This window comes from Rissa tridactyla, chromosome 2 (assembly GCF_028500815.1).
Source record: "Rissa tridactyla isolate bRisTri1 chromosome 2, bRisTri1.patW.cur.20221130, whole genome shotgun sequence".
In the NCBI taxonomy this organism is placed as follows: domain Eukaryota; kingdom Metazoa; phylum Chordata; class Aves; order Charadriiformes; family Laridae; genus Rissa; species Rissa tridactyla.
Genome location: NC_071467.1, coordinates 10,379,679 through 10,402,776, shown reverse-complemented (window position 1 = coordinate 10,402,776; position 23,098 = coordinate 10,379,679). Strand labels below are relative to the sequence as shown.

Here is a 23,098-nt window from a genome sequence, read left to right as displayed (position 1 = left end):
CTCTCCTATCAGTGACTGCATGGTATTAATAAAAAACCCAGACAGATGCTGAGTCGTCTTATATTGGCAACCTGAATTCAGCCATGAAAGAATGACATCAATAGAACATAATAAAATCTCATATCTGTTAGCAAAAGATGAGGCAAACCCTTGAAGTATCAGACTTCAGCATACTTACTCCAATGATATAATCGTAATTATTATTAATTATTACAGGATAATTATTGTTGCTGTTGTGTTGTTATAGTTGCTATTGTTATTACTGTGACTAAATGCTTTCCTGGTGTCATCTAGAAAAAATAAATCTTTACAAAGAATAAAGTTCAGATGAAGAGCACTGCTATCAAAAGGTGCCCTACAAACGCAGAGTGTGATTAAAATTTTACTTTTAATCTATCAGTGAGATATTTACCTTCTTCTTGGCTCAGGCTTCAACACCTGCCAGGTTGCCTGACATGATAATTCGCCTAATCCATGCAAAGCTGTCGCATATTTCTGAAGACATCCAGATACTCAGAGCTCTATTGTATTTGCATACAAGACCCCACTCTTTTATCCTGTGATATTGTATAGAGCTAGGCCCACAGTGTTCAATTACCAATATCTTTATTTAATCACAGCTACTAAGCAAAGCTTGGTATATTCCTTTTCCTCACAGATATGCTGATAAACTTTGCTCTAGATTTGTCACACTTTAGAGTCTTAGTGGAGATGTGTGAATTAGGAGGGAAATCAGAGTAAACTCCCTATGCGGGCAGTGGAGAGAGATCTTTTTATTGAGACCAGTACGATCAAAAGAAATCTTTGTGGATGCCTGTTTTTCTGCACTGCCTGCCTGCACTGACAGAGAAACCTGAGAGTGACTATGCCCATAGTTTGGTACTTGAGCTAAGGTGAATCTGGGCTGAAGGGGTTTGTCAAACTGCTAAATGAGAAAGGCAAGATATGTTCAGAATTTACGCTTTATAATTTCTTTTTACATGCTACGGTTACTGGCTCAGCTTGACCTGCTTCGTGCTTTCTTTGAAGGTATTTCCGGGTTTGGTTGACACTTCTCATTTTTTTAGTAGTCTAATTAATGGCAGATGAGGAATTTAATATCTATAAGCATTACTTGGATTGACAGTCTTTAAGAAAGTATATCAGCATGTCAGAAAATTACAAATGGTCCTCAAAGGATAGATATATTGAAGAGAAAGTAGCAAAAGGGTTTTAAAAATAGATGGTACTCACGAGGGAGAAATAATTAGATATTTCAGAAATACATAGTTTAAGCAACAGATTGAACTCCCTGAAGCTGTGGTGCTTTGCCTTTTATATTTAAATCATAGCTGGCTTATAAACACATTAGTTAGCAAGTCCTGTAGCAGGCTTAATAATTCATAAATCATCTTTTCCTGTATAATATTCCCTGGTTAACCTATAAGCTTACAATATTGATGATAGCTCCAAGAAAATTAATCAGAATGGATGCAAATATAATGACATTTCTGGCCAGGTAGGTCTCATTAATCCAGCAGCAGGTTTTCCGGAGCATTAAGGGTAAACATTTGTAATCCTCTGCCGTAGTGATTAGCACAAGAGCGGAGTGCAACATGATCAGAATAGAAAACTGGATGACCATTGGTATCACCCTGGGAAATAAGAAAAAGAGAACCCGTCATTAAACCTCAACACAATACCACTGCTAATAAAAATAAATGTGTAAACAGTTAAGACTAGGAAAAATCAGTTGTCATAAATCTGAGACAATTGGCCTAGGAAAAAAAACCCAGAGGAAGCAAAGATCTGTTCATGTTCCATAGCTCTGCCCTTGCTTCACATGGTTTCTTGCTGAGAAACTGCGTTGAAGAAACAAGCCAGGGAAATCATTGGCAGTGCCTCTTGTCTATATAGAGTTTGTGTGGCAGGAATGTCCTTTCTTGTGGGACTCAGTTGTCCCTTAAGTTTCTTTCAGAACAAACCTATTCAGCCTCTAAGATCTTGATACCACTTACGTATGAGCTGGTTCCTGCTCTAGTAGACTAGTTTGGTGGCAGTGTAGTAGTGTTATTTTGTATACAGCCCAACACAGGTGTCTTTCGTAAACTCATGCTGTACTGAGGGTCATAGACCCTAAAGTGAGTACAATAATGCAGCCTGTTTTCTGGAGTAAGCCAGGATACAATAATAACAGAAATGCAGGATTCCACTCATTTTAATTATTAGTGGGTCCTCTGTAGCTAAGAATCTCATTGGTTTCTGAAAAAGTAAAAGAACTAATCTACCGTTTTCATGGAAGTCCTTTAAAATACACAGCATGTGAAAATGTTTTCTATGATCTACAAGTTTAACTAAACATGTTGTTTGGCTTACCCTATAAACTTAATTCTTACAAATGTGATCCTTAATCAAGTATTGCTAAATGCATACACAGAATAGATAGTTCAGTTGCTTTGAATAGACCATTAAACCTCGTAATTTCTTCTGGTCAAACTTTCATTATATTTTTCTGAATTTATGCCCTTTTCTTGCTTAAATCCGGGACCTGAAGTCAACCAAGTAACCGATGTGGTTGGGAAATGTGGTAAATTGTTTTACTTTGCTGAGAAGAAAGCACTCAGCACTTCACAAGTCAAGTGGTTTTGTCCCTGTTTGTGCCAGTCATTGTCCTTCTGTGTCTCTTTTCCCAGAAATCAAACACATGCGAACTAAAAGTAACTCCATTTCTCCTGGAAACCTCTCTCTTCCTCACTCTACTTTCCCTTGTCTTTTTGCTATCAAGAGAATGATTAAACTTGAGGCTTTGAATTAAGTAATTAAAATTTCTAGTAAAGTAGTTGTATATGTGCCAGTACACTGCAGTGATTAAATCATAATGTCTCGCAGAAAAAAAGCTTTGAAAGAGGACTATCAGGTTCCTCCAGGGAAACTTCTGCACTTCCAAGTGCAATATTCTGCAATAGCCTTCTTGCTTTCCAAAGCCAAATGACTGAGATCCTCTTTGGAACTGATAGTTTCTATCTATATCTCAGATAAATATAGACAGTCTATATATGCGGATGTAGCCTACCAATTCTGCAGACCTAGCCTGACCCAGCTCCCACTGAAACCAAATTAAGGCTTTCAAAAAGATTGGGGTCAAGCCTCAAGAGGTCAGACCTGAGGACACTAAACATGAGTTCTTATTTTGGCCTGCCAAACTCTACATGCAAGACCCAGTGCTATTGAATTAAGATACTATAAAGGGAGCATTTAGGAACTTAAGTTTGGGATTTCAATGCAAAATGCAGCATAACCTGTTTAGGTGCCTGAGAAACCATGGTCTTGTATTTGTTAATAATAAATATATAGGCAACAAGAATTCTTCCACTGTAGCTGTTCGGTTGAAAATTGATGTGTTTCTCTCTTGTCTAAGCCTGCTTGAGATAAAAACAAAACTGAAGTCTGCATATTTATGACCTCCTAGAGGATCAATCCAGTATCTGTGTTAAGATTTTGTTGGCAGCATGCTGATAGGATCAAGTACAGCAGAAGACACAGACAAGGTTAGAGGAATAGCAACAGCCATAATACTCTTCTGTTCATGGACTTCCCCAGAACTGGGACACCTGTGTTGGATCCCCTCTTCATTCAAGAAGAGATTCAAAACCAAATGCCTTTATTTCTAGGGGTTTCCCTACTGTCAAGGTCAAGTGAAGTTTGAAATGGATCTTTTGCCTTCCCTCTTTATGTACAGTCGCAAATCAAGAGTTGAGCCTGAAGGAAAACTTACATAAAACAGAAGATGCAGATGTTTAAATGAACAACAGTTTGAAATCTATTTTTCCTCCCTCACAAGAATAACACAGTGAAAAACTGACAGAAATAAGAGTAGTTCAACAGTCTACTCTAGTATGATCTATTGCTCGTGTGAGCATATAGAAAGTTCATTGCAGGAAATGAATTAAACTCCCAAGCCTCTCAGATGGAGAAGATGAATCACTGCAAGGTTGGCAACGTAACATAATGGCTTCATAGAGGATAATTACAGCAGAAATATGGCATTAATTTATGTCACTTAGAGTAACTTCCCCAACTCGATATTTCAAAGAATGAAAATTATTGCAAAGATTTTTAAATGCAGTGATGTGCCTGCCCTGTCAGGGAAAGTATGAATGGATCAAACGTTTATCCTGCGTGAGACAGATATAAACTGAGATAAAATTCTGAAACTCCCATACGCGGTAGATGCAATAATAGAAAGAAGACACAGACTAAGGCAACCTATCTGGGAAACTCCCTGAAGATCCTTAGTAAGATATGTTTTATGATGATTTAAATAATGTTTTCTTTCACTGAATTTCCAGAAATCCCCAAAAGATTCAGCTTAGAAAAATATTCAAATATTTAAGCAAATATAAAATGCCATCCTTGTTCAACAAAGGTCTGAAGCATGCATTGAAAGACATTTAAGTGTGTTGTTAGGAAATGAGTAAATTACCACAAGGAGTGTGAATTACGGTTTGTTAGTTGTTTCATGGAAATGATGTCCATGCTTTTCCACCATGGTAGTTTACTTCTCTGATATCTACTAGAGATACAGCAGATGAGCATGCAGCTATCTCCAAGACTCTCTGAATCCAAATTCTGCCTAACTTTGTGATCACTTGTTCATGTGCTCATACCTTGAATTGTTTTTAGATCTGGAACTCTGGAAATTTGAACTTCCAGATTATTTCCTCATTCAATATGTTTAAGCTTATTGAAACCTTCTGACTCAAACCCCCTCGTCCTGTTATTTTAGGGTTGCTCATCTGTTGACCTCGGCTCATTTAACTGGCATGCTTTTTTAAGACTGAAACACATTTTTTGAAGCAGAGTATTAGAACTTGAAAAATTGAGACTAAAATTTGCCTTCTTGAATCTTGACAGTGATCTTCAGCTCCTGAAAGAACATAAGAACTGCCATAAAACACCCATGTTGCTACAAATCTTCTCTCACAAAAGGGATAGTGGTAAATATCCTTTCCTTAAATATCTTCCCAGGTTTCAGCAATCAGCCTTTAAGGGCATTCTTGAGGCCAAGGTCTCATACTTCTATTTAAAAAAACTCTGCTGATCTTATCTTGCAGGAATTTATATAGTCTTTATTTGAACCTATTTGTATTTACAGCCTCTTTAACATTCAGTGACAGAAAGGTCCACAAAGCATTTCTGAAGTGCAGGGAATAGCACGAGACTACTGTGCAAGATGGGAAAACAAGTGAGACAGCTGCAGGCAATGTGGTTATGTGACTCCTTCTCCCTTAATTCCAACAGCACTAGACACCCTCGTGAGAATTAGCAGAGATGAATCTGTGCAGGTAGAAAAAATGTCATTTTTTTTTTCTGGTATACAAGTGATTGATATAGCAGCAGAAATTTTTTTGGAAAACAGGTTCCATTAATAAGATCCATAAATCTTCTTGTGCATACTAAGAAAAAAATAAAAATAACAGCTACCATAAGTGACGAATTTTGAATGTGTTTTGGGAGAAGAACTTTAAAAAAACAAACAAACTTACTAGTATTAGAACAATATAGGACATAAGGAAGGGGAAGGTCAGGTACTACTCTGGGTACTTTCCCAGCTGAGAACTACATAATACATGGGACACCACTGTTGCAGAGTGCAGTTGCCTGCCTGCATCTCACCACCATTTTGGCGTTCTTAAACATAAACATGGTGAAACAGGTCTTCCAGAGATGATTCAAGAAATATCGCTGCATTACTGTAACACAATGAATCTCTTATTTCTTATATGCATAGTGTATTTTCAAGGTTATTCTACAGGTAGCCATAAGTTAAGGTTCATCTCAGTGTTAGAAACCACCTGAGAATTATTTTTGTCTGAGCACTTCTATTTTAGCACTTGCTCTGACAAAGGCCAAATGGGACCATAGGCATGTTTTAGTGGCAGTCATATTCTGCTGTCTCTGCTATGATGCTAGAAAACTGATGTTCTCACTCCTTGTCTTCTCACTCTTGTGTTATCGCTATTAAATAGTAGACAAAAATGCCAATTGATGAGTTTGTGTGGAAAATGTGGACGCACAGGTCTCAGCTATGTCACGTTTTCGTCTCCTTCATAGGAAGTTTTTGCTTGGTCAGCCCCAAATAAAAGCAGCAGTGAAAAAAGATCTACCAGATCATCTCCTTGCTGCTTATAGTGGCACAAGATTGCTTTCCCCAGTGGGATAATACGTATCATCAGCAACGAAGCACAAAAGTACAATTTTCTTAGGTAGCATGTAAGAAACAAAACCAAAACAATCCCTGATTCCCAGTCACTTAGCAAAGAGGCACTGTTATGAGTATGGATCATGTTTTACTTCAACACTGGAAGCAGCAGGCCACATCATGTCAAACTTTTGTAACCCAAACTTCCCATTTATCTCAGTGGGGCTTCTGCTTAAAAACATAATGTAATGTCAGTAGATGCTGCTGCCTTACGTGAAAACATGTAGCTGCAGATAACATGATACAAAAGTAGTTAATATTGGGTAAAAGGGAAGAAATATTTATGAACAGTTTTGGGGAACAAGCAGATTTTACTGGTTCATTCCATGTCAGTCCTAGAAATGTTATCCCGCTGTTTCCCCAAGAGCACCTTCAGATATATAGAAATATATTTCTGTATTTACCTGGAAGAAGGAAGTAAGCTTTGGATAGCGGTGATAAATACAAGAACAATAAATGCGCACACCAAGTTTGATTTGAATACTTCATCCCGCATTTGAGAATACTAGAATAGAAACAAACCAGAAGAGTAAATTAGCTGTTAACCCAGGCAGTAGTTTAATAAAGACTGATACATATAGGAGACTTCGGGGAAATTATCAGGAAGAGCTAATAAATCAATAAACCTGAATTTGTTTTTAAAAATGAAACACAACAAATAAATCATTAATAAGCTGGTAAAATACTTAAACCAAGAGAGAAAAACTCTGTAATTATTTGCTTTAAAAGTCCTCAGGTAGGTACTAAGGGCTTGTGCTGCTGACTGGAATACTAAATACTTAATAGCATAACAAAAGGAACCACGGATTTCCTCACCTGAAGGCAAACACTGAAGTCACTTGCAACTCTGCTTGCATGACATCATGGAGGTGTCTCCACGCTTGCCAAATTGAGGCCATTATGTTTTCTTTTTTACTTTTCTTTTTGAAGAAAAATATGTAGTTTGGGACATTCTGTGATTATTTGGGATGTGGGTCATGATCTCTGTGTCCTAACTTACCCAGAGACTGTGCAGATACTTGGCAATACGGGCATTCTCCAAGGAGAAAATAAAGATATTGCGTAAAAGACAATTTGAGGTGTATTATTATTATGATGATGATTTATTGCAAAAGTATTTTTCTCCAGCATATCAAACCATTGATAATACTAGCGGTTCCCCTTTTATAGGAGTTACCAAGAAAAGGAGTAACGGATACATTGGTGAATCACAGTCAGTCAGTTAAAAATTACCCAAGTCCTCAGCTGGTATTTATCACTGCTAATTCAATTAAACTCCAATTGTTTACAGCAGATGAATATTGGTCCATAGACATATTTTTGTAAATCTTTTTATCCTATACTCATGCCCCTAAATTTTGTTCACCTAGTAAAAAATCCCACAGATGCTTGCCCCGGTAATTTTTTCTCCTCTGAACAACAACTCCATTTTATTTAATCTCTTGCAGTTTTGAAAGCACTGAGAATTACATGTCCAGACAAAAGGAAATCAAAGTCAAAGAGATATCAGATATCAGACTCTTTCTCCAACAATTCAGAAATAAGGCAAACTGCAGTTATAAATGCCTAGAGAGCATTATCATAGAGAAAAATTAAAACCGATTAAGAAATGTATCAGGAACATACTTTGAGAGAGGTCAACTATGAACCACATTTTATATGTAATCTGCTTTTGAAGGAAGATCCTATCTAGACTTAGATGATATTCACTATACAGACTTTTGGTTGGGACTTCATCTCAGCTATAAACGTCTGGTCAAAAGAGTCTCAGGCTCCTGAAATGGGGAAAAAGCTTCTCTCTTCCCTGCTCCCATTTGTTGTGAGTAAGAGAGGGGGCTTATTTGTTGGTGTGCCTCATTTTGACTCCTCCTCTGCTGGATTATATCCTGTGCCTGCTGTTGGCAGAAGCAATATCACTTTGACATGATTTTTGATGGTGGTTACAGGCAACTCAGCTTAATTTTGCTGCTGGAAGCACAGAGGCAGTGACCCTGATTTCATGTGTGGGAAAACAGAACTGCATCAGTCCGCTTAAATAATGGACTTTGGTCCATATTGGACTGTTTTTTTGTCCCCAAAAAATATAGTCCCCAAAAAAATAATGGTTTTTTGTTTGTTTGTTTGGTTGGTTGGTTGGGTTTTTTTGTTGCAGCACTAAGAGAACCAAAGGGAAAAGAAAGGTATGTATGTTCCTTAAAATATAACATGAAATCCCATAACTGTTCCTTGGGGAAATTATAGAAAGCTAATTGAATGAAACACAAACATGGAATTGCCTGCTGTGTTGAGCATTATGTCAAAAGGATGAATGTTGTGGTCTAATCAGTAACAATGTTGTGAGGAGAAATTGTTAGCATCTCTGAGGCAGCACAAACATTAATGATAAATGTAGCACTTCCGTAGAAAGCTACCCCTTAATGACTTGGAGAACTAACTGAAGGACGGACTAAGCCTCAAGGCACTTCCATAAGTATGGGGAGGCACGTTGCTGACTAGAGCCATGAAGAGTGGTAGGAAGAATCGTGATGTGCCCAACTCTGCCATGAAAACCTTAGCTGCTACCTGCACTGGCATGACTTGCTCATGGCATAGCGAAGGCTCACCCTCCTTCCCATGGGTCCCATCTGCCTCCGCTGTTGGGAGGGAACTGTTTATCTACCAGCCAGCCCAGCCAGCTAGCTGAAACTGAGCTTGTGTAAGAAAGGCCAAGTTTCCACTGCCAAGTCATGCTGCTTATTTCTCACCTCTCCTCTCTTTCCCAAGGGTCTTTGAAAGGGAGTACTGGTAATACAACAGGCTTTCCATGTTCCCCTAGACAAGGTGTTTGGGCGCTGGGGAGGACGGTTTTTGGTCTCGCTGCTGCTCTTGAACTCAGAGAGGACCTTATGGATGAAAAGGGAGACCGTGGTTTTTTTTCTTCAGAGCAATTGTGTTTGTGCCATTGGGAAAGGTTCTGCAGTACAAGGGAGGGACAGAAGATGTATCAGGAAGCCCAAGGAAGGAGAAGAGACAGATGAACTCCTGAGAAGACCAAATAGTGGTCACAGATCCAGTTGTTGGCCAATGACAGAAAAGAAAATGCTGAACATGCACAGAGTTTGCCAAGAGTTTCTTACAGACCTTCTCGCCATTGGAATTTTCTGGGTTGAAGGAAAGAGGTGAGGCTCATTTTTGCAAGGATACAGCATGCGAGAAGGGCAAAATTTGTTTCCTACTCATTTAATTTCTATTTATCTCACCCATCAGAAATTCTGAAACAGAGAAACTCAGATATTTAGGTCTAATATTTGACCAAAGAAAATCTGTACTGTGAAATTCAAAGTACTTTTTGATATTTTCAGTGTCCTCACCTCACAGAAAACATGTAGACGCTTCACCTCTAAGCCCAGTCTGATTTATGATCCCAGTACAAATATGCAGGAAGACTTAGAATATCTTTATCCAAATCTTTACATTGGAAAATTTCCTTAGCAAAAACCCTACCAGCATGTAAAATTTCTGGCCCCGTTACTATGATTTATCCTATATGAAAGTATATGGTACTGATATTTCCGAGTCACTGCTATTAAGGCAGAGCATCATAATGATATCTTTTAATTATTGGAAATCATCTAAAGTAGTATCAGATTTTTCTTATAAGCAATTCCATTTTTGGAAACCCTTAGTGTATTTTCATGCTATCATTAGAAGTCCTCTCCTGTGATGAGTCTTTTGCTCTATCTGCCTATACCTTATTTGTGAAAATAACCTCTAGCAAAATTGAGAGTGAATGAATCTCTAAATGAGATATCAAGTACTAATGAGTGAAATACAGATTAGTAATCACTAGTCCATTTGGGTAAAGAATCTATAAAATATACCAGGTGGGGATCCTGCACAAATTCTCTGAAAAATGAAAAATTACAAAATTCACGTGCAGATATATGTAGTGCATCAGGGATATAACCCATTCATTAATGTAACCGTTACTCCTTGCTATGGGATCTACATTTATTCTATCACCAAGAAGGACACAGAGCAATGAGAAAAGAGAGCACTGGGGAGATGTACAGATGGCTTAAACTGCTGTGATATACCAGTCTTTTAAACCACTGTAAACCAGGAGCTGTGCTAGCTCCCATGGTAGTTTTGCGCATGCTGATTCCAGAAAAAAAATTTATTTTTATCTTTTGAAACCTTAAAGGAAGCAAAACAGCACTTTCATTGCTAGCATAAATCTGCTGTCTGCAATTGTTTTACAATGAAAAAAACAACCCCAAAACAACCTAGCCTGTTTAAACAGAAGTCCAGCATAACATTTCAGATCTATTCCAGTCACCCCAAAAGATTTATGATCTGACGGCGTGGTAGTCCTGTTACTAACGCAGGAGAAAGAAATACAGTTTACTGTTCACATGGTTGCTCACTCCTCTGTGGTTTGAGGTACAGAGCACTAACACAATTCTTATTGAGCAAGGTTAATGTAACACTTCTTGATCAGGATCTCAGCTATGGGTACTGGTTGTTCTGCCTACTCAATAACCGTAAAGATTGAGGAGAGAAGTACTTACAGGTAAAATAAATAAGTATTAGGCAGATGCCAGCGCTGTCTGAATGTGTGATGTCTGAATGTGTGATGGCTAATTGTGAGGGCACAAGATTTTACACAGGAGAAGCTACTTTAGTTCAGAGCTCCCTATGAATTGAAGCTGCCCCGGTCTGAAAAGAAGGTGAGTGTCAGCAAATGAGAACGGCAGCGTGAGATGGGAGGGCCATAGACATACGCTCTCTACTTGCTCAGCAACGCTGCAGGGAGCAGCTCAAGATGCTGATGTAGAAGGTCATGTAAGCAGTTGCAAAATGTTAATGACTAGAAAAAAGCGTAATTCCAGACTGGAAGGTTAGGGGTGGGGAGGGCAGAGAGAAAAGGCTTCTGAAATAGCTTTGTGAGACTCCAATTTAAATCTGAGTTTGTTTTGTTTTGTTTCCTAAATGAGCAGGAAGAAGGGAGAAAGTGACAGTAATATAAGATAATATGGAGGAAATAGTTACTTTCTGTAGCAGTTCATGCACTATTTTTTTCATGACTGTCTGTTTTTTTCATGACTGCCTGTAGACTATAGTTTAACGCTAAGGCTACTGGGATGAACTTGTAGATACTGCACAGGCAAAAAAGGAGGGAAGGGACATTTCCCACATTGTCCCACAAGACATTGCCCCTTCCTCTAATGAAAAGGATGCTGTGATTCATCTTTCCTTAATCCACATCATCCCTTTGCATTCTGGTGCACTCCCGATCTTTTTATGTGCCCACCCGTTGGTGCCCCAGCACCCTGAACACAAGTGAGGAGGTTGCTGGCCAGCAACTCCCCAACTGTTGGAGGTGGATGAACCAGAGCGCGTAAAACAGTGCTGATAGTTTTTAAAACTAAACTAAACTGTAATGCTAAACCCTAGCCTGATTTAGAAAGATTTAGTCTGCCTACAGGAAGGATTTTGTGTTTGTATTGCCTGTGCTTACTGGTTGAGACCAGCACCTAAAGGAAATACTGAATGAAAGCACCAGTTTCTAAGCATTGCATTACAGGTTGGCATTGGAAATGTCATACTGAGAAGAAAATGTATTAAAAATTCTCAAAATATTTGCTTTTAAATAGATTTTTTGTCATCCAGGTGCAATTCAAAACATTATCGATATTTAAAATCTGGCCTATGTAACATGATGGATTAGAGCATGGTTGTTTTGGTTTTTTTTTCCTTCTTGCTTAAATTGCATTTAAATGAAAATCTATGCTTTCTGTACAGATTTTTCTTGTGGCTGCCAGTTGTGAAGTCTAAAAAGACAAGAAAATTTATATTCTGAATACAGGATCTGATTCTGGGCAATGTTCCTTTACTCCAGCCCATGTTGAAACCTCATTTTTATTAAATAGTAATGTAAGACTAGGTGAACTATTGACTAGCTTGCTCATTCAGCAAGTTGTTTGTGACCAGGTTGTTTTCTCTTTTGCACAACAAAATTTCTAATATATCATCCCCCATCTTCTACATTAAATGCTATTTTGTCTAGACTTTTTTACCTTATCTTTTGACCTTGTGCCTTGAAAAGATTAAAGATTACTCATGATTTTTGGGCCTTTTGGTGGTAATTCACAGAATGTCAGAAATCTTGGATTTCACTTCTGCTGCATCCCTGTCAGCTTTACATGATGACTGCGCTGAAAGATATATCTTCATATCTTCTGTTGCAGCAGTAGTGGCAAATTCGGCTTTGGGGATTCTACCTTATGTCTCAGTGTCATAAATATTCTCTTCGGGAAATTGAATATTTTCTTTTTTTTTTTTAAATGAACCTTTCTTTTTCCCTCTGCAGGATTGTTTGTGAAATAAGGACTTATATATATTTCAAGCAGAATTTTTCTTCTCCAGTGGTTTTTGTTAAGCTCTCACCACTGATACCACCTGAGGACTGGTCTCCCGTAAGCCAGGTAAAAAAAAATGTTTTTCAGTGGAGGTTAAAATGACGATGGAGAAGTGGGCCTCCATGCTTGCAGTTCCCCATTATTTTTCTTTCTTTTCAGCCTAAGTGTACATCCTATCACAGAATTGCAGTTGCTGCACTGTAATAGCATAGAGGTCAATGAAATCATTTGAGATCTGCGCAAACCCACCCCACGTCATCAGTTTGCAAGGAAAATTCTCCCATTGCCTTATCTTTTTTAACTTATAACTTACATCTGCATGTAGATTGAAATAGAAATTTACTACTCTTGAGTAGCAGCAAAGACACGAACAATATTTACCTCTTAGAAGCAGATGTTAAAAAAAGGATGTTTAAAACAAAGAGTTGACAAATTAGTTTTGACTTGAAATAAACATAGCAGCTGCCTAGAGAACATCAGATGGATCCTATGACTAAACAAAAGAAACACATCTATATAAATATAGATATATGTTTTGAATAGAAGTGTCTATTAATATGCTCAATCACTGTTTGTGCCAAAGCAACCTGTCATCTGATGGAAAACTGCTTGTACTAGACAGCAAACGAAACCCGGCAAATGGCTGTTGTTTTCAGAAGCAGAGTTTGCTCAGTGTAAGCATTTCCCAACAATGAAATGTAATTATTGCAGCATTATAACACCTGCATCATGGCACTGTATGACCTCTAGCTCAGTCCCAACTTCTGAAAACTGAAACAAAAAGAAAAAGAAAAACAGAACCAGAAAACAAACAATGCAAGCTAGAACCTACAGCTTCTCTAGGACATTTATTACAATCTGAGTTGCGAATAATGCAGCTATCAAGACCCAGCTACCTTATGCTCCAGGCTGGAGTCTTTAAACATCAGTGAAAAAGGCTTGATATGCTCTCTTCTCAATTTATCGCCACTCCGTAAGTCGATGGTGTGCTCTATTCGCTTGTTAATTTCCTCAGGCCCAGACTGGACATGCAAAGCTTGTGCAAGATGGTTTGGAAGCAGATTTATTGAATTTCTTGTTAGGGCAGCCAGAGTCTAGGGGAAAGCACATGCAAACAGAATAAACCTGCTGGTCCCCTTGGGTTAAAAATGCAATGTTTTAGATCATGTTGCATTGCAAACCATTACAGCATTCCATGCAATTCATTCAATGAAATCTATAAAAGTTTAAAATAAGAAGTCTGTTCCACTAAACACATACAGTACATTAAGGGGAGAACTTTAATGCCCTCTTTTATATAGACTAAGAGGTTTGCTGTTGCACTGAACACTGGAAATATATTTCCCTTTCCAGATTCTGGTAATTAATTATTACAGCATGCATGAGGGGAGTACACACCAAAATCACAGCAGGGTACCTAAACTCAATGGTGTGTTTTAACAACTAAGAATGGAAGCTACAGAAAATAGAAGTCACAAACCAGGAGTAATGATATTTTTCTGGATCTTAAAGTTACTGGATGTGTGTAGTTAAGGAACAGATTAGTTAGGCAGGAGTGAAGAAGGTGACATTTCTGATTACTTCAGCATGGGTTTTCAAATAATATGTTCTTCTTCACTACTGGTATATTTCAGCCAGTCTAGATTACAGTTAAGCTATATGATTTAATTTAACTGTAATTCATATTATTATTTTAAATATTATCTCAAATGCATTATTCCTTTGGTATTTCATTGACTAATTAAAAAAAAAAAAAGAAAATACTTTTGCACAGCTTCACAAAGGAAAGCTAGCAGAGGTAGTATGGAGGGTGCTTCACCTTCACAAAAGAGGTAGAGTTTGCTTTCATGAAAAGAATAACTCAGTCCAGTTTCATGGTACCATTTCATTACACAAACCCCAGTGAAGCTGCACTTTCCCACTTGAATGGGAAAATAAACTCTACTACCTGTGATATTACCAAGGGTTAACAAATGTTAATGAATAATGGAGAGGATATAAACCTTCATACATCACAGCATTAGACATTTCAGAATTATTATGGACAAGAAATACACTTCTGCTTGAGAAATATTATGCTATAGGTCTTCACTGGAAAGATCTTCTGCTATATCTCCTACTGGGCATTGTTGGGAACAGGAGTTTGGGATGGATTTGTCACTAGGTTTCTTTGGAAAGCCCATTCTTTTGGATCATGGGATTATGTACAGCAAATGATACAGTGAGGTTTCCCTTGTTAGTTTTCAAAGTGTAGTCAGCAATTATATTCTAATGAATCTTGGAGAGCACATTAAAACACAGGTTGGGTCTCAGGTACCAACTGCCAAACACCAAGTGACAAATTTACAATCCTAATATAAAGTCCAAGGACTCTGTAGTCACAGATAGTATCTTGTTTTCTCATATTCCATCTTTTGATGAGTAACTTAAGAGCCCAATGTTTAGGCAGAAAAGGATATTAGGACTGAAATCTTCTGTCTATTGAAGTGAAAAGCAATCATCTTCCTGTTTGCTTTAGTAGAAGAAACTTCAACAGAGAAGATTTGGCAAACCACTCTACTCAAATCTCCCCATCTTCTCTCCAATAAATCAGTATCATCAACATTTGGAGAAGAAAAAGTATCAAGGAAACTTTTCTCATACTAAAGTTTCAGATATGTCTGGATCTATATCTTAGCCTTGGAGTTAGGGTGGAAACTTCAAGGTTAGAGCCAAATCACATGAAAACAATCCATTGAGCCAGGTAGATAAATATTATATTACTAACACTAAAGCACTACTTCAGTTTAGGTGTTCTTATCTCTTTTAAACCAAGCTATGCAGAAAAGTCATCATCAATGTGTGCTGTCTAAGATCACACAAGTGGCTTTGAAGTGACTGTCAAAGGAAGAGATCACATCAGATGCTGTTGTGTGCATTAATTCCTCAGAATTAGTTCATATTGCTATATCTCCACTGGCAGTGAGGGTGGATAAGATCCCTAATGTTTTTGTTGGGCATTGTGTTTTATTTACCTGAGCAGAGTGATCTCAGTTCACCCTAGTAAGTGACTACATTTTACTTCAAATTATATTTTAAAATTTGATTAACATGAAGAACTGTCTTCTTGCTGAACGTATGAAGTGGTTTACAATTCGTGGTAGATGAACATGACATATCACCACTATGGCAACGATGCCCATAGTATCGGTGCAAAATTGGACCCTGAAGTTACATTTATTTTCAGAGGATAACAAGGAAATTCAGATTTGAGTTTAGTGGGGTTTTCTCTCCCTCACACCCACACACATACCTAAGAAAACGGGTTCCCTGTAATTAGTAATAACAATAATGAAAAATACAATGCAAATTATTGTCCCAAAAACATTTTCTAACCACTTTTTGTCTCTGTATCCTACTCTTCTCTAGATCTTTTAAGTCTGTCTTACGCCAATGTAAGGAAATATTAGTTCTCCCTATTACCTCTCCTACACTTTTGTTTACAGCATTTTGAAAGATACAGTTGTCAGTCCTACAATGGACTTTTGAACTTTCCTGATGCTGACAAAAATCACTCATCACACAGGAACATATACATGGTTCTGTTAGGAAAAAGCCCAGCAAAACTTGCATCTGACGCTAAAAGACAGGATGAATTAAAACAGACAAATAATAAACCTCCAACTTTAGATATTTTATATAGAGATTTAAAAAAGGTAGCTGGGATTAAATTTTACTTCCTTCTCCCAAAGTTTTCATGCAACAAATCCAAGCATCCTGGCCTCAAAAAGAAGGGAAATTTTTAGTTTAGAAAACTCTAGGAAGGCTTCAAATTATTTTTCTCATACTGCAAACACCAGGTCTTGAACAGAAATAGGGAAACACAAGGTCACATGTTTAAAGAGACAGGATACAGGTAGGTTGTGGTTCAAAAGGAAACAACTAAATAAAGTTGTCTATGTGCTTGGTGTCTAAGCTTCTGTTACTGGCAATATACACTGTTGATACTTTCAGTTGCCCAATCATATGTGGGTATGGTCAGCCAAGATGCCCTAGGGTGTCCTGGACAACAGTCTGGAGCTAGGAGATATGGCACACCACCTACAGGAACTCCATGCACAGCTGGTCGGTGGTGGGGACCAGCTGGAGCATACTAGGGTACCTCAAACTGCATTAGGCATCCACAGTTAAGAAGCTGAACCAAGCTCTTACTCAGCATCTTTCAGCAGAGGTGTTTAGCACTATTTGGGACATCAAATACCTGGCTTCTAACTGATGGTTCAGATCATCACAGGTCTTTTATAGGCCCCTTGTCACATGGATGTCTCAGGCACCCTATAGAACTGCATATAGCACTAGACCCTTATGTTTATGAGCTGAGTTGCGTGGGAGATCGACACCTGGGACAGTTGGCAGACATACAAATGCAGGTGCCTGGGTTTTAAACTGAATCCCACCCTGTTGTTTATATTTGTCTGTCACCTTGACAGTCTTTAAGCATAATTTTTGTGAAAATTGGTAAGAGTCATTGCAGCCATCACTAAAATATGCTTATACAAGACACAGACATTTTAGTTTGCTTTTTTCCTGATTCGCGTCATTACAGGCCCATCAGATGCCTCCAGCACCACACACAGGGACCATGTTATGCTTTGAGCTACTTCTTTTGGAACGCCCAGAGAAGAAATCCAACTTCATTGGCTATTAATTTCTTTTAGAGGAGGAGGCCTTAGAATCATAGAATAGTTTGGGTTGGAAGGGACCTTTAAAGGTCATCTAGTCCAACCGCCACACAATAAACAGGGACATCTTCCACTAGATCAGGTTGCTCAGAGCCCCGTCCAACCTGGCCTTGAACGTTTCCAGGCGTGGGGCATCCACAGTCTCTCTGGGCAAATGGGCCTTCACTGTCTTAACATAAAATAACTTCTGCCCAACTTTCTGTGCTTTAGAAAAAAAGCCCAGACATCTGTTTCAATAACAGAAAACTCCATCCATATTGGGCATGGTCTGAATTTCAGAGCAGACACTTGCATCCTTACCACCAGAGCTAAGACACATGGTGCTAACAGTGCTCTAGGCACATGCAGCTTTTGTTAATGTCTGTGACTGCATACATAAAGAGTGGGTATTCTGTTCCTTACTCATATTAACACAACTTCAATTCACTGTTTTAGGCTGCCTGTAGAAAATGAGGATGAGGTAATGAATTGAGGATTGTGATGAATTTGAGTTTGGCAAGAGAACTCACCAGAGATTTTGCCATCTCATATTCTTCCTAATATAACTACAGCTAGAATTATGACACGTGATCGGAGTTGCTCAAATTTTATTGTAACTTGGGTATTGGGTAAAGAAACCATTTAAATGGTATTGGCAAATATTCAAACATACAGAGTGATTCGTTGTTGGGTTGCTGCTACTTGGATTCTCAGAGTTTGCTGCTGCCAGTGACCTTTAGGTGGCATAATTAGTGTTATTAAATGATTATTCTGTCCAAGGCTGACACACCTCTGGGAAAACCTACTATATCCTAATATAATTTAAATCTATCATCTGAATTTTGAGCTGAAATACATTACTTATGAGCAGTAATGCCTATTGTCTCAACTTCAAAATTGTAAATCACATAATAATTGAATCACACAGAGAATACCAGATTTTAAAAATCTTGCCTCCACCAAAAAGCTTATTGTAAATCTGTGTAATATAAAATTATAGTTATTTCGAGCAGAACACCAAGTTCTTAAAAAAACAGTGAGAAACTATCCCAAAAACTGATTGTTGTCATAAGACAGAAATTTTCTTTAAACCAACTCTTTAGTTATACCTATTTCATCAGTTTTCATGGACTTTTTACCGGTTTATTGAGTGGAAGTTGTTCAATAATAGAATAAAAACCCTGATCCTTTATTTCATTCCTCCTCTTTGTTAGTATCAAGGTCAGGTTTAGCTGAGAAAATGATCAATGAAATGATAGCCTACTCTGCATTGATTTTTTTGGACTACAGAAACTGGAATGTTTTAAAGGGAAAGAAGAAGAAGCACAGAGAGATCAGAAGATATTCACAGCAGCATGCACTCAAACCTCTATTCCTAATGAAATGAGAGTATAGGGACAGGTCAACAAACTACAGTGAATACTAGAAGGCAGCGTACATGCAGATACACAGATGTACAGGACATATATAAAACAGGTGTTTTACATAACAGCAAACTACGCCATGCTCCTGTTCCGTTTGAAGAGACAAAGAGACCACCATGGGCTGACTGATTGTGAAGGTTTATCACTTCTGAGCAGATTTGCAAGAAGCGGAAGACAGTTGACAAAGCAAGACCTCCACACAACAACGCTTGAAGTTCAACAGACAGTGGAGACAAGTAGGACTAAGGATGTGCAGCAGAAGAAAGGATATATCATGTCATTACAGATCCCTCAGAAAAATGGAAGAAAACTCCAGCTGACCTTGTTTCATAAAGACTCATCAATCTTTCAAACGCAGTGAAGAGAGGGGTGTCTGAGGGCATTTTAACCTTTCCATCTCTAACTCCTCTAAGCAAGCAGACTTTACAAGCAATTTTTATGACTGCGCTAATATTGCTGGTTCCCAGGGTGCTAGCAATTAGCCAAGCAATGCTTTTGGAAAAAATCTGATCAGGAGCAGTTTTTATTATCTCATATTTCTGTTGAGCTATGCATGACCTTAGAGTCTAACTTACCTGCTGCTGAACATAAATTATGTCTTAAAATCTAAGTTTTGTATGTTTTTTTATTAAAAAAAAATTTAAAAAAAAAGGTAAGAATGGACAAACAGTTTTCACAAGGTGGTTTTTTAAGGCAGATCTTTTTTCTTTCCCTTATATATCACAAGCTACACTATGCTTCTTCCTCTGGCAAAATGTCCAGTCACTCAGGCCTTTACTTTGATGGCAGCGCAGTGAAGCTATGCAATGAGATACTCACTCTGACTAGAATGTCCCAGCTAGTTTAGTAACATTAGCTTTATTTTCATTTACTTCTTTGTGAACTAGTACAATTAAAACTAAGCTGTGTAGCATTTAATTTCAGTTGGAAAAATCACAAAACCTCTGGTCCCCTGGAATTTCCCCAGCCTGGATACGTGATTTATTTCTGCCCTGAAACAATTTGTTTAATCCTCTGCTGTTACAGTACGCATTAGAATAAAGGTTAGAGATGAATTTGTCTCCTCTGAGGCTTCCGTTATTGAAATGCACTCAAGCATGCGTTCATACTTGATGATATTAAAGGAAGTTTGACTTACGTTCTGTTTTCCCACTATGTTATCAAATGGAAGTTCAGGGCTCCACGATCCTTCAGTAAATGTTGCTCCACTGTTTCTTCTGTTGGAGGAGCTGACAGCCTCTTTCACAATATCTTCAGGCAAAGTCAACAGACTCTCCTCAGGTTGTTTAATTAAATAAGTCTCAATGTTATGTTTCCTCAAGAATTCATTACGCTCTTTGCCATGTCCTTCTTCAACTTTATAATCCCCATTCAGGCAGTCCAGAGTGGCTTTGGAGATGTGAATTCTCCTGCATAAGTGAAATAAGTAGTAGCAAATACTGATTGTGCTCTAGTATACACAGTTAAGAAGGATTTTATGAACTCTGCATCATTTTTAACGTGATGGATAAATAGAAGGTTTTCTATTGTATATGAGGATTTCTATAAAGGAAATAGTTTATTCAACAAACATGAGCTTAATTTGGGGACAAATACTGTCAAGGTGTGTTCACATCAATAGGATCTCATGGATGCACAAAGTCGTCTCACAGGAAAAACACTTTGATATTCACACCTGATACTTTTTCTCACAGTAATAGTTTAATGGGAGACCTTACTGAGTAAAATACTATTCAGAGTGAACGAAAATTGCCACTTCAGGTAAATATGGAGAGAAGAAAATATATGGTACGCATTAGAGCAGTTTGTGTGAAAGCTCTTTAATTTCCTTCAGTTTCCTGAGGTTGCTTAGACAGTTGAAATTAGTGGTCTGATTGCATCTGAAGTGAATTAGGGAAATAGGGAAACTATATAAAGACAGGTGGGGTAATAATTTCTCTAAAACTAAGTGATGAGTTTGAAAAGCTTTTGCAAAAGTGAAGTTGAATCCAAGAGATGACACACAAAAAGCTCAAATTTTACAAAAGCGTGATAAGGCTTTAGATGTCTTACAATCAAACCTGGAGCCACTTGGACTTAACCATAATTATGATTGCTTGAGGACACAAAGAAGTTCAGGTAAAAAAAAAAAAAGTAGGTTTTATTTCTATTTTTAAGAAATCTTCAACTTCCTACATGTAGGGTAAATTGCAGACACCTCCAAAACACATCCGCATGGTTAGCCATGCTATACTTTATAATGCAGCTTCATAAATGCAATAAGAGGAGGTGTTCGTTAGTTCATTAGGCACTTAGCTAACTCAAGCAAATAAATGTAGTGACTCCATTAAAATACTTTAAAAGCAGCTCATTTCTCAAATTTGGATGCATGGCACTTTGAAAGTCAGGCTTGCAGAAAGATTCCTAAAATTCGGTCAGCTAAAATTCTTGATAATTTCTTAATGACACATGCTGAGGCATTTTTCTCAAGCACCACAAATTGCCTTGTCTCCGCTGAAGGAAATGGTTCTAGCATGCCCATTGGGAACTTTCTTCTGGAAATTAAAGGATGCCACTGCAGGGTTAAATTGCATAAAATATCGCTGGAGTAGAAAGGCTATAAGCACATATAAAGTCCTGGTTGTCTTAAGCATTGTGAAACACCCAGGGGTATCAGAATTTAGCACAAACTGGGTCTATGTAGAGTATTAAATACCAGTATATAATTAAAAATCAAAAATTTGTATTTCAGCCATTCTTTAACGTGCCTCAGCTTAAGCCAATACAGGTTTTGTACAACTTCAGTGAAAGCCATGCCATTATGATGTCCACACCAAGAGATTAATACTCTTTTGTAGTCAAATGTCAGTAAAACTGACAATAAAAACCAGTAAAAACATCTCTCAGATATAACCAACTTTTGGCATGGACTTTAAAACCAGATCATATGATCTCTCAGGAAGACAATGCATTTCCTAGCTCTTAGAAACCCAAACAGACAAAATTGATTTAAGTGAAGGACTAATTAACCAAAAAAAAAAAAAAGGAAAGAAAAAAAAGAAAAAAGAAGAAAGAAAAAGAAAAAGATACATTAGTTGCCAGGGTGACTATCTTTGTGCTGAATTTCCACTAATGCAATTTGTGAAGACTGGATTATAAAGCTCTGAAATATGGATTTTATAATGGAAATGATAACAGCTTTAACTGGAGCGTAGAGCTGGCTATTGATGTAATACCCTTAAATGGACCAAATATGAATAAATAGTTGGTAGATTAAAAATATTTTCTGGTTTCACCTTTTGTACAGCTTACTTAAAAAAGCTTAAAATGTACAGCGGAAAGATGTCTTTCTAATTTTATACGAATGCAGTAAATTGGGAATCTGAGCATTGAAGTAAAGAGGTATAGCCTGTCCAACTATTGAAAACATATCAGGTCCGAAGTTTTAGATGATAACTGTCATCGATATGTCCTGGAAAATTAATTATTAGCTAGGTCTTATGCCAATTAAATATCATAGATAATATCTAGGTATGCCAAGTGAAGACTATTAGAAGATGAGTTCCTGGCAGAAGACTGTCTCTGAAATAACAATGTAGGATCTTACGCGGTTTCCTTCTCAGGTGTTGTGGACACATCTTTTTCCTCTTAGAAACCCAGAAATGATTGCTTTTTATCAGTGCTCCTGAGTGCCTCCTTCCATGACACTTGGACTGCCCACTTATGTTCCTTCACTCAGTGGCAATCTCTCCCCGCATCACCCATGCTTATGAGGTCGCAGGGTGATATGGAACTGGTGAGAGGAGAAGAGCTGAATCCCGCCTCTCTTGCCCCCAGACTGGGTGGAGGGATCCTCCCCATCCCAGGCAGGAGGGCTGCCTCCCTCCACTGTGCGCTCAGGAAAGGGCTGGAATTCATCTTCGTTCTTCTTTCCCACTGTGGGAACAGGGCCATTCGTAATCCCAGGGCAGCTTTTCAGGGCAGCTCTGGGAATGGGAATGATCTCAGAATTGTGGCAGGCAGGGGGGTTTGAATGCTAGTGGCAAGGAGAAGTAAGGAGAGGCTTAACTGCTCTATTACATCTGCTCTGCACACTAGGAAAGGCTGATGTAAATCACTGTTTGAGGGACTTAGTGAATTGCTGTCACATACAGGCTTTGTTCTGTTGGCAAAGTGATATACAGGAGTGGAAATCACTCTGCTCCAATAGACTGCAACCCAGCCAGGCACTTTATCAGCAACAGCAAGGTGGTGTGTTCTCTGGGTTATTCATTAATAGCCGTACTACTCGCATGCATTAATAGCAATAAACTAGACTTTTTGCAGGTGCGGATGGTGAAACTTAGCTGATTG

The 23,098-nt window shown here is 38.1% G+C and overlaps 1 protein-coding gene across 2 annotated transcripts in view; it reads right to left on the bottom strand.

Moving 5' to 3' along the window:
• The window catches only part of ADCY8 (adenylate cyclase 8), a 128,238-nt gene that overhangs the window by 28,857 nt on the left and 76,283 nt on the right, over positions 1-23,098 (bottom strand). The window contains exons 7-10 of one of the 2 annotated variants that reach the window (XM_054193173.1): positions 19,905-20,175; positions 13,539-13,736; positions 6,646-6,746; positions 1,433-1,634 (exon numbers count right to left, since the gene is read on the bottom strand). In XM_054193173.1, coding sequence (XP_054049148.1) covers positions 1,433-1,634; positions 6,646-6,746; positions 13,539-13,736; positions 19,905-20,175 — 772 coding nt within the window. The remainder of the gene's footprint in view (positions 1-1,432; positions 1,635-6,645; positions 6,747-13,538; positions 13,737-19,904; positions 20,176-23,098) is intronic. The other variant, XM_054193174.1, reaches the window with a different exon arrangement.